A 13,008-nucleotide genomic window follows, 5' to 3' on the forward strand; every position below is an offset into this window, starting at 1 on the left:
GCAATCCGTAATACGATTTCCGCCTGCCTTCTGTTCTATTATAGTTCATAAGTAACAACAAGTAGCGTAAAAAGCTGTAAACAGACATAAAATAAATAGAAATAGTAACAAAGCATCCGATATATTCTGTTCCAGTGCTCGGTAGTCTCCGACTCGTCCGTAATCACCCTTTTTTTGCTTGTGATATCCAACTATGCATAAATCATAGAAAGCGCTCTAGCGTAGTATTGCATCTCGAGACAACATATCACGCGATCACCGCTACCATCTGCCACTAAACTAACGACGAGTGCCAGTATGACTACAGTCTTCGCCCATTCCATTACTAGATGTGCAACGAAGATGCTGCGCTTACCGGTCGTCGGCTGGTGCGATCGTCGGTCTCGAGTTGTACCGGCTGGCAGAGTAAGTAGCAACAACGGTAGCTTACCAATACGTCTATTGCGGATACGGTCAGCGACATTCTGGTCGGATGACCTCCTCCATCAATCGCCTTCCGGACCCTCGACGAAATGACCTCTGACGTCTAACGCTGACGCCAGTTGCAGTATGATGTGGCCTAACGATGGATGTTCCAACAGTTCCGCAGCCGGCAGTGGTGGTTCACAACGTGGTCGCTGATGTCTACCGCGGAAACCGCGATGCAACCGCAACGTGACGTCACAGAACACAAATCGAAGAATCAGCGTGCGTAGGAAATCGTCCCCAAAGAATTGCACGTAAGACGAATCTGCAAAAATTATAGTACTTATTGACCATGCCGTACGAACGTATTCGGCATTCAACGCACCTATGTAACCGATTCCCTGTTCAATTTCATCCATCCGACAACGGGTAACAAGCCGAGAAGCCTCCGTCACAAACCGATCAACATAGTTCTGACACCGTTCCCAATGATGGATGGGAACATCGCCAACATTACAAATGTAGCATAAAGCCGTCATCGGTGAATGCAGGAATAAAGTAAACAGGGAACCATGATGTTGCATATCTGAAAATAACCAAAAAAAATCCAATTACCGCCCGGTTTCACCGTAGAAGCCCCTCGGAAACGCTACTTACTCATACCTTGAAAATTCGCCGGAACGTCTTGCGGTGACATCAATATCACAAGTGGTTGACCAAAGTATCTGAAAGAAAACAATCGACCATAACTCTGCAGATCGACTGGACAAAAAACCAACCGAACCAATTCATACCTTGGTATGTGCTGGAACACAAACGAATTATCCGAGTCGATTATTATGAACAACGGTCTACGAGTGTATGGATACAAATCTCCCGGATAGAGACAGTGTGGTTCTTTGTAACCTGCGCTGGATTTTCCCCGTACCGCAAGTCCTCCTTCGACCGCATCACGTTTAACACTTGTTGCTAATCCTCCCAGCTCGTAACCATCTGCGAATCATAGAAGAAGAGTAGATCGGGTGCTGCTATTCTTCCTTGACAGGTGTACTTACAATCTTGCGGATGTTTCGTAGTCGAGAAACACCCATCGGCAGACATGTATAGCAGTAGGGCACCTCCTGGGGGCAGTTCTTTAAATCCACTCGATAGAAACACCATCAGTTGACTGAGCGACGGTTTGTAGAGCAGATACTTGTGAGGGTTATCACGCATTCCGCGACGATCTCCGTTCTCCACGTATCCTATGAAAACACCACAAACTATTAGTACCGGGATTAGGTGTCATTTCCTCAGCAGCACCGACCTTTGGACCCTGGTACACCATACGGTGGCATTCTACTGGCGGCAGGACTGGCATCGTGAGGACCGCCATGCGTACTCATCGGATGTCCTGTTAGGGGATGTATCGTTTCCGTTGGCTCCCGTTCCAAGGTTTGTAACATTCTGTCCAGAAAACAAATCAGGTTAAAGCAAGTTATGACGCACGCATTCACGGTGACAACCCACCTAAACATATCCATCGTGAGCTCGGAAAACTTGGCCTGCTCGCAGGCGGACCCCACAATCAGTATCTCCTGCAGGCTGAGCGTCATGTGCGGCGTCCGCTCGCACGGCGGCGTCGTCAGGGGACTTAACCTAGAACCAGAACCGCTTCGGGTCAACACACGTGGAGTCACTCTGTTCCACAGCGAAAGACGAATGGCCCGTGCTTTCGAGTATCGGTGAACTCCATGGTGTATGACGGTGTAAATGTCTGCGTGTGGCTGTCAGTGTGTGTGTGTAGATATGTGTGTATGGCTAAATGTTGGTATGTAGAGAACAATGTGCAATGAACTGTGCAACAGTGAACAAGTGAGATCCAATGAGAAGAGAGTGATCAGCAGAAGGGAGCCGGACAGCACTCGTCTCTTCATTGAGTGAGAGAAAGGAGATGGAAAAACTTTGAATGTACGGCTTGTTACTTGAAGGTATCGGCGAAAAGTGAAAGGAAAAGTTTTTTGAAAAAGTAATACATGACATGGCCGCCAATGTGTTTAAAGTGACTTTTGAGCAAAGGTATTACATCGACTAGGTTTTGGTTTTGGTGGGTAATGAACTAGAAATTAGGAAGGTTTATATAAAAGCTGGGGAAAAGCGACCTTATTGGTCGCTTGTTCTTTATGGGACATGCATCTTTCAACTGATATTCGCTAGTATGCTTCTGATTCTGACGAATTCTGATTATGAATAAAATTGTTAGATTTGCTTTCTTCAAGTTAAATGTCCAATTCTTTGTTCAACGTCGACAACGAAAACTGAATTTATATGCTTTCATCGATTATAATTTATATTATAATATTATATTATAATTTATATTATAATCGATTATAATTTATGTATGGCAGTGGCATTAGAAATTAAAATTAAAATTAAAAGTTTTTGGTAGGTCCATCGACATCAAAATACGAACACATTATTTCATCCAATTCTGCTGTGCAACTTGGTTATTTCTGGCAGTTCGATATTTATTCGAGAAAATAAAAGTGTAATGAGGAACATATTAAGAGTCTTTATATTATAGAAATTAGTTTCTTCTTCACCTTGATATTCATCTCATTGGTAGTTGATAGTTTTGTATGAAAACTGTTGCATTCTGAACTGCTTTACCCTTTCCTATAATACAAAGTGTAGCCCGCCGTGTAGATATTCGGTGAAAATGCAGCATGTCGGCGCTCTCCAAATTGCCGTTTCAGGGCACGTGGAATTTTTCACAATTTTATTTTTTCTGGAGATGGCAGTATACAAAATAACATCGTACAGATGCAAACTTACTTTGTACATACTGTCTATTATGATAATTATCTATTTTAAAAGTGCTGCAACCTGCAAGTCGCACCATATTGGAAGTAACAACACGAATTCATCGTTTTTTCTCCAAGTTCAAAATATAAATAAAGCTCAGAGTTGCTATTTGTTAGCTTAGATGATGCATTAATTGTGCACAGGAACCAAACGATAAAAAATTATTTCATGTCAGTGAACTGGTGCAACTTTGCACATCCTTTGTTTCTACTTTGAAAGTAAAATTACTTTCCAAGCCCAAAAGATAACGCTAGTCATAACGTTTACCAAACTTGCCCCCTTATTTCACAACATTAAATAAAAATCGCATAATTAATTATAATAATCGACTTAGTTTAGTTTTTATTTTAAGTCAGCTTCGAATGTCTAATTAGAATTCTGATTTCAAATTGTATACTTTAACACATGCTGATCGGAGTTAATCAAATATATCAAGGTGAGAGTCGGCGTGCGGTTTATAGCGGCTTAAATGATGTTCAATCTGCAAAAAATAAATTTGTGCTTTTTATTTGATAAACTTTTTACGAAGCATTTCATGATCCCCTCTCCCCTATATATCAACAAGTAACGCAAAGTGCAAAGACTTCGAAGAAGAATCGAATTTTTTAAATGTTCCTCTCAAAATCACAAACAGCCTAAATTTTTATCTTCCTCTGTTATCTTTTACCTTCAGTCTTTAGTCTTCCGTCTTTCCTCTTTCGACTTTCGTCTTTGGGCTCTCGTTCTTCGTCTTTCGTTCTGCGTCTTTCGGCTTTAGTCTTTCGTCTTTCCACTTCCGTGTTCCGTATTTCGTTTCACCGTCTTTCATATTTCGACTTTCGTCTATCCTTTCTCGTTTTTTGTCTTTCATCTTTCGTCTTTAGTCTTTCGTCTTTAGTCTTTCATTCTCCGTTTTTCATATTTCGACTTCCGTCTTCCATTCTGTGTCTTTCGTATTTCGACATTCGTTTTTCATCTTTCTTTCTCCGCCTTTCGTCTTTCGTTCTCCGCCTTTCGTCTTTCGTTCTCCATCTTCTGTTTTTTGTTTTCTATCTTTTGTTCTCCGTATTGCGTCATTAGTCTTTCATCTTTCGTGTTTTGCCTTAAGTCTTAAGTCTTAAGTAAGTCTTTCGACTTTCATATTTCATTATCCGTCATTCGATGTCCGTCTTTCAACCTCCGTTTTTTGTCTTTCGTTCGTCGTCTTTCATCTGTCGTCTATGTTTCGTTCTTCGTCTTTCATCATTCAACTTCGTTCTCCTTCTTTCGTCTTTAAAAATCCGTCTTTCGTCATCCATTTTCCGTTTTTTATGTTTCGACTTCCGTCTTTCGTTTTTAGTCTTTTGTTTGTAGCCTTCGTTGTACATCTTTCATTTTCCGCCTTCTTTTTTTCGCCTTTCATCTTTCGTTTTTCATCCCTAGCTTTTCTTTCCTCTTCTTTTGTTTTCGTCTTCCGTCTGTAAACTTTCGTCATCCGTCTTTCATCTTTCGTCTTATTTCTTTCGTGCACCGTCATTCGTATTTATACTTCTGTCTTTCGTCTTCCATCTTTCGTTCACGGTCTTTCGTCGTTCGTATTCATCTTTCATTTTTTGGCTTCCGTCTATCGTCTTTCATTCTCCTTCTTTCGTGTTTCGACTTCTATCCTTCGTCTTTCGTTCTCCGTCTTTCGTCTTTCAGCTTTAGTCTTTCGTTCTTCGTCTTTCGGCTTCCGTCTTTCGATTTCCGCCATTCGCCTTTAATTAGCCGTCTTTCGGCTTCCGTCTTTCGTCTTTTGACTTCCGTCTTTCATCATTCATTCTCCGTCTTTCTTCTTCCCTCTTTCGACCTTAGTCTTTCGTCTTTCATCTTTCGACTTTCGTTTTTCCTTTATTTTTTTTTCTTCATCTTTTGTTTTTGTTTTCCATCAGTAGTCTTTCGTCTTTCGACATCCGTCTTTTATCTTTCGTCTTTCATTATTCGTCTTTCGTCTTTCGAGCTCCGTTTTTTTTTGTATTTAGACCTTCCATCTTTCGTTGTCAGTCTTTTATTCTTAATCCTCCGTCTTTCGTATCTAGTCTTTCGTCTTACGGCTTTTGAATGCCGTCATTCGTCTTTCGACTTCCACTCTTCGTCTTTCGTCCTCCGTCTTTCAGCTTTCGACTTCAGTCTTTCATCTTTCGACTTCCGTTTTTCGTCTTTCGTTTTTCATCTTTCGTCTGTAGTCTTTCTTCCTCGTCTTTTGTTTTCGTTTTGCATCTGCAATCTTTCGTCTTTCGCCATCCGTCTTTTATCTTTCGTTTTTCATTATTCGTCTTTCGTCTTTCGAGCCCTGTTTTTTGTATTTAGACTTCTGCCTTCCATCTTTCGTTCTCAGTCTTTTTTCCATCCTTCGTCTTTCGTATTTCATCTTACGGCTTTTGACTACCGTCATTCGTCTTTCGTTCTCCATCTTTCGTCTTTAATTTTTCGTTCTTCGTCTTCCGTTTTTCTTGTTCCGTCTTTTGTCTTTCATCTTTCGTTCTCCGTCTATCGTCTTTCGACTTCCGTGTTTCGTGTTTCATCTATCGTATTTCGTCCAAAATTAAAAACTTTAAACTATCTTGTCTTTAGTCATTCGTTCTTTGTCACTTATCTTCCGTCTTTCATATTCTATATTCGTATTTCGATTTCCATCCCTCTTCTTTCATTCTTCGTCTTTTATCTTTCGTCTTTAGTCTTTTGTTCTTCGTCTTTCGTCTTCCATCTTTCGTTCTTCATCTTTTGTCTTTCTACTTCTATCTTCAGTCTTTCGTTCTCCGTCTTTCGTCTTTCATCTTTTGTCTGTAGTCTTTCGTATCTCGCCTTTCACCGATCATCAGTCGCCTTTCGTCTTTCATCTTTCGACTTCCGTTTATCGTCTTTCGTTCTCCGTGTTTCGTCTTTTGTTTTTCATTTTTTATCTTTTGTGTTTTACATCTCTTATCATTTGCTTCGCTTATCTATTTCATATCTTATCTTTCCTATCCCTTACATTCTTTTATATTTCTTGTTTTATCTTCAATCTTTCATGCGTTTTTAGTTTTATTTATTTTTTGAATTTTAAAATTTGAACTTTACTTTAAAATTTAAACTTTAAATTTAGAAATTTAGAAATTTGAATTTAGATTTTAGAATTTAGAATTGAAATTTTGAATTGGAATTTGAAATTTTGAATAGGAATCTGCAATTTAAAATCTAGAATTTGGAAGTTGGAATTTCAATTTTTATTTTTCCTTTTTCTTTATTTTATTTTTTATATTTTCTGTTCATTTTTCATTATTGATTTCTAAAAATAAAAATTAAAATTATTGATTTTCCATTGTTAGTTTATGATTTTGCATTTTTTGTTTCTAATTTGCCTTCTTTATTTGTTCTATTAGCCTTCTAGTTGGCCTCGAGGTACGACCCTTGTCTAACAAGTTGGTTTAAATCTTGACTAGGAGAAGCTGTAAGATTCAATAGGATCGTAGCACCAGCCCCGCAATAGTGATAGCACTAACAGCTGATTGTGAAGCCCCGAATACATATAGCACCGTACCAAATTTAAGTCATAAAGGGTGGCAACTAAAATTTTGGAATTTTTGCGGCAACAACGAGCTCAGAGAAAAATGAGTGTATGTATGTGTTAGCTCTCTCTGTCCTCTTTTTGTTAATCTTTTTTGTTTTGTTTATGCTTGCCCAGTTTCGCTAAAAATGACGTCGAAACAAGAAGCATTTCGGGAGAGCGTTGTACACTTCTACGAACTGCAACAGAAATCTCGGCAAAAAGTATACGGTACAACATTTAAAAAGCAAATATGTTGTGGCTTCGACTGTTTACCATATCCTAATACGCCCAACAACTATTCGCAAGTAAGGTAGTGGAAGACCAGCCAAAATTGTGGACGCAGAAGGACATCGTACTCTTTCTCGTTCCTTTAACAACAAGCCCTCTGGATTGGCTATCAATTAAGATGCACCAGAAAATTTTGATCCCGTTTCTACAAAAACATCATGCACATGGACAATACGTGTTTTGGCCGGATAGAGCATCGTCGCATTACGCCAAAGAAAAACTCAATCGTTCCAGAATACCCATTCGATGCTATTTTTACCCAAAAACCGCGACCCGAAAAATCTCTCTCAGTGCGGCCAATCGAAGATTTCTTCGGGATTTTGAGTTCCTTGGTGTACAAAAATAACTGGAGAGCCACGAATTGCAAACAGTTGATTGGTAGAATCAAGAGATGCATTCGCAAAGTTGACATGACGGACGTACAACGCTCCTGTTTCGACGTCAAACGAAAGCTTCGCCGAACAGCCGATTACGGACCGATTTCAAATGTACACTAATTTGTTTTCAACAATGGATAATGTTTCTTTAATTTCGGTAAATCAGATTTTCTTCATGTATTTTTGTCTTTTTTGACAGCTTGAGAAAAAAATTCCAAAATTTTAGTTGCCACCCGTTATTTAGTAGCGTTTCGGCAAAATGCATCGAAACCGGGAGCATGCTTTGTTATGAGCAGAGCAGAACATTTTAGCACAACTCGCAGTGCGGTGCGTTCTTTCACAAATCTGCCTAATGTTCTATCATATTAATTCATCATTTTCAATATTTTTATTTATTTATTTTTTGATTTTCTTAGTCTTTACTTTTCTTTTATGTTTTTAGTTATATACTCATACATTGAAAAGTCTCTCAAATGTATTACGAAGCTATGAAAAAGTTGTAGTTCTTATTTCATTCAGAATCAAAATTCGTCCATGCATACTATTTTTGTTTTCGCTATTGAGCCGCTGCTAGTTTATGTACACAAGATGCATTAACAAAAGATTTTGCTGGAGCCTAGCTGCCCAGCGCGGATTTTTCACAACACTCACAATAAGACGGCACCGTTTTCGAAACCGGTGGCAGCAGTTTTACACGAGCAATCACCACGACACATAAGCAAGGACCAGAAACAATACAAGGTAAAATGGTTTCGTCTTTCGCGGTTTTACCACATGGCACCACAAACACACTATATATGTTAGGAGGATTGTTCAGAGAAAACAAAAACAAAACTATCAAATCAAACTTGAGCGCGTGGGATGTTTGGTGTTTGACCACGTGAGAAGATTTGATGATTCAATGAGGCTAATGAGCAAATGAATGAACGGGCCAATTTTCCACGTCTTAATCTTAAACTAAAATCACTTAAGCATCTAGAAGCGTACGAGCAAGCGTCTTTCGCTGATGGAGCAATCCACAATGAACACAGCCTAACTTTGCTCGTACGGACTTAAAACTAAAATATCCTTATAACTAATTTGCTCTGGAGGGTACATTCTTCTTGGTTGAGAAAAATAGAACAAAGCAGCTACAATTAAAAAGAGCTAAAATGGCCAATCAGAATATAGATCGAAAGCAAAAGGAAAAACTAACACACTCCGATAGAAAGAAACCTAGAGTAATGCAACAAAGGTAATGCAAACATATATAGTCGTTTCATTTTACTTTTCAAGTGAAGTGTTCTGTAGTATAGATTGGAAGATATGTGAGTATAGAGATACAGCGATAGCAAAACATAACGAAAAACAAAATAATCTAACCTTTCCGGAAATTCGGAAGGCGAATGACAAAAACAATAATGATGAAAAAAATATTTTTTTACATATTACGGTAACTAAAATACTAATATAAGAAAAAACTAAATTAACATTCACGAATTATGTACAACACAACCAATGATTCTACCGATAAGCTTACAGCTAATATTCTCTTCGAGAGTTTACGCTTGATAAAAAATTTTGTTTCCAAAGCCAATCAACGTCGCCAATTCACAATACCTTCAAAGCCGAATTTGTCTAGCTAGTCTTGCAAGTTTGCGAAAATTTTGACCATCTCTTTATTCGTGATGTTGTGAAATAACGAACCATTTATTATAGTAATAATAACAATAATTTTTTGAGCCAAATCGATTGCGTTCTGTAATTTCAACATCAAACGAAGGTGTAGTTGCAAGTTGGGTAATCTATGAAAAAAAGTTTGTTGCTTTGTTGAAAAACTAGACATCATCAGTTTACTTTAAAATGTTTTACTTTTTAATAAATTGCCAAATTTGATATTAAATGCTTTAAAGGAAAAGAAAAACTCGAGAGAATACCATAAAACATTTTTTCATAGATTACCCAGCTTTAAAAAACGTACCAAATTGAGCGGAGCAAGTATTTCTTTTAAGTATTTTTATTTAAAATTGAGTCCTCAATAGTAAAACTGAGCTTTAGTTTGCTTGGAAATGCGTCTTGGTAGAGAAAGATGAAACGTTTCTTCTATATTCTACTAGGAGAAGTTTCATCTTTAACTATTTTGGTTTGTTGATGTCACAACGTCGTCTCGATTGGAGTTCTAAAGGCCTTCCAGTTATTACTATATAACTAGTCCTAAAAACCCAACGCTCCAAAATATCTAGAAAGAGGTCGGTCGATTTACTGTATTCCAACGTTGCGGGACAGAATCGGGTCCGCCCTTCAAGATCATATTCTAAAGATCGTAATTATGAAGTACGTACTACGACTCTACGAGTGTCGAATCAGTCATTCATAAAATATTTTTTTCATGTGTTGAGTATTTGAATCCTGGCTTTCTTTACAAGGGTTAATGAGAATAGCAAAAATTGAATAATTGTCAAAAAATGTTTAACCAGTCACAATCCTAGATCTGAAAATTAAATCCTGTCAGTATGAAGAAATACTTGCTCCGATTTTTCTTTTTTTTTTGATTCGTCAAATGTAGAATATAAAATCCACCAAACTGATCATAACGAAAACAGAAATCACAGAAACGGAAAAGGAAATAGAGAACAATAATAATCGGAAGCACGGGCCTAATCTATACTACATACTGCTCACTGCCAAACAACTAACCTGTGCGACAGAATGATCGGGTTCGAGTCGGCGTGCAGCACCGCAACGGCCGCTTCCGCCTTGATGAATCCCTTGATTTCGTCCAGCACCAGCGACCACTCCAGTTGATCCTCCGGCTCGTACCTACGGGAGTAAAATCATTACGTTCCATCCGAGTTTTTTTTCCCGGAACCAAAGCAGTTTCACTTACGTCGTCGTGTACTCTTGTATCTGCCGCTCTAACTCCATTACTAGTTCTCTCACTAACTTCATCTTTTTCAACAGTAAACAAACAACAATAAATCTAGCATAGTAACGTAATTTCTTAACCATCAGATCCGGTCGGTCTTCCTTGATTGCTCGGGAGTAGTACGCACGTCCCCTGATCGCGGCATAAAACGAATATGCCTCATTTAGATAATTTGTTTCACTCGTCCTAAGACTGCAATGGAAAATGTAAAAGATTATCAATTTGTTTATCATACCGTCTACTATTAGCAATCTCACTAGTAATGATAGTAGAGTTGTCCGATTTTACTAGCTATTTCACCGATTTGCCATCGCTTTAAACCGTACTTAGAATCTAGAACTAATCTATGTTGCTGCTGGAACTTCCACAGCTTCGTGTACACGTCGAAGGTGCGCCCAAAGTACGCCTGCCACTGCCGGTGTCCGTACTGTGGAAGATCGCGCAGGCCGTTGAACAGCTGCTTCGACTTCTCCAACAGGTGGCAGAACTCCAGTACTATTTTCCTATCTTGCTCTTCGGTTGAGGCCATTTTAACCATGCCGTCAGATGTTCATTTGTAAGCTATCTGGAAATGGGAAACGGAACAAGATATGTTAGTGCAATTGCCTAGTTTAATTCTAAAATATACATTCACGATTTTTTCGAACACTAGCTAAGTGTCCAATCTTTCCTTTTTGCCTCAACCACTTCTATTCATCTATTTTCCTCCCCGGAAATTTCTATATAACAAAAACACACGCCTGTGGACGGACTTAGTTCCTATTATTCATCACGCCGCTGAGTCTGATGAACTCTATCTGGTGAACGGCTGGATAATGCGTAACGTCAGTGCCTCGCATATCCATCGATATGACATAGACCCCACAATGGACAATGGGCAAAAATGAGCTCGTAATCTCAATAATTAGAAGCCGTTGGTTTGAAATCTTACAAGATAATCATGGTTTTACTATGTATGTAGGGATGCACTGGGCAAAATGGACTATTCTTACATTTCGCTCAGTATGGATTGGATGGGATTTGATTCCTCTGATGTTTTACAACATTTGGAAGTTATTTGAGTTTATTTCACTGGCGGCAAATAAGTTTTTATACTGTTTACCCAACATACAGTTTTGTTTAAGAGTAGCTTATTCAACTATTGTATAGCTAAAAGCAATGAAATAAGCGTTTGATAAGCTGCTATATAACAAAAATGTTCCTTGGGTAATTGACTTTTGCCATGATTTTTTGGGATAATAGGCCAAAGGTCTCAAGGTCTGCGCAAGATGGGACTATCACCAATCGATTCTTTGCATTTTTACCTTTGTTATACTATATAACAAAGGTTTAGAAATTGGTCGAAAAACGCGAAATAGAACCAAGGCCCGGAGGCTCAAGTGTCTTATACCAATCGATAGGGTTCGACGAATTGAGCAATGTCTGTATGTGTGTGTGTGTGTGTGTGTGTGTATGTATGTGTGTGCAGCTCATTTTCTATCGCCTGTTTCTCGAAGATGGCTGAACCGATTCATCCGCTATTACTTTTGTTTGAACGGTATTTATGCCTAGTATATCACCAATTCAGTTGTTTCATGGTACGATGTTTCATTTAAAAGTTATAGGCAAAAATGTGAAAACAACGTGACACGGTTTTTTCCGGAACTACACAACCAATTTGAATGATCTTAGTACCAAATGAAAGCTATTGCTATCGCTAAACTTTCTACCAGGTTTCATCAAAAACAAATATGCAGTTTAAAAGTTACGCTTAAAAAACCAGTTTTGACAAGGTCCAAATGATCGCCTGTTTCTCAGAGATGGCCAAACCGATTTATGCGTTATTAGTTTTATTTGAAGGGTAATATAGCCGGATAGATCACTATTGAATTGTTTTTTGATTAGATGTTTAGTTTGAAAGTTATGAGCAACCGTATTCACCACACCAAAATTAACTAGAATTTATAATGATTTTAACCAAGTTAATTTGCCTAATTTCAATTATTTTAATGTCAAACGAGAGGTTTGGCACTACGAATATATATGCAAAATTTCATAAGAATTGGTTTTTCCGGTCAAAAGATATTAACCCTCGAACACTCGCGCTAACTTTTGTAACACAGTTACTCGCGCGCACAATAGCCCAAAATCAAAGAAAACGTGCGCACTAGAGTTTTGACTAGGAAAACTTGGTTTTAAGTTTATCAAACCTTTGGAAGAGTTTTTTGAAATTGAATGTTCTATCGTCTGGTAGAATTTAAATTTTAACTAATTCCCCTAAAAGTAAAATAAAAAAATTATTTTTCTTCAGTTTCAATATAACACATTGATGTTATTTGTTATTTATTTATTAACACATTGATGTGTTCTGCAATGTTTTAGAGCATATTATTACAAGAAATTTTGCTGAAGACAGTAACCTTCTGTCTCTTCAGCGAAGATAGAGAAATCTTATTTATTGTAAAATGCATTTGTAAAATCAGTTTTTCTATTTCAGCTCTTTTTGTAATTGTTGTATGACGTTTTCATGTATTACAACGTTGTACAAATAGTAAAAATACACAACTTCACTGAATATAGTATACCTCTATGTCTGCTTGTTTAGGATCTGTAGAACTTTGAATCTAAAAAACACCCTAATTTTGATTCCGAATTATTTGACTACCGACAGACGGACACATTTT

At 38.0% G+C, this 13,008-nt stretch overlaps 1 protein-coding gene across 1 annotated transcript; it reads right to left on the minus strand.

Moving 5' to 3' along the window:
• Positions 1-485: 485 nt before the first annotated feature.
• On the minus strand, positions 486-10,883 carry LOC128737409 (protein SCAI). The gene is made up of 10 exons (XM_053832038.1): positions 10,603-10,883; positions 10,307-10,537; positions 10,117-10,239; positions 1,915-2,043; positions 1,712-1,851; positions 1,461-1,649; positions 1,200-1,398; positions 1,069-1,130; positions 791-991; positions 486-730 (listed from the first exon to the last, which is right to left on the minus strand). The coding sequence occupies exons 1-10, from the start codon at positions 10,881-10,883 to the stop codon at positions 486-488; spliced, it is 1,800 nt and encodes a 599-aa protein (XP_053688013.1).
• Between the last annotated feature and the right edge of the window lie 2,125 nt (positions 10,884-13,008).

The sequence above is a fragment of the Sabethes cyaneus genome, chromosome 2 (genome assembly GCF_943734655.1).
Source record: "Sabethes cyaneus chromosome 2, idSabCyanKW18_F2, whole genome shotgun sequence".
Classification (NCBI taxonomy): Eukaryota; Metazoa; Arthropoda; class Insecta; order Diptera; family Culicidae; genus Sabethes; species Sabethes cyaneus.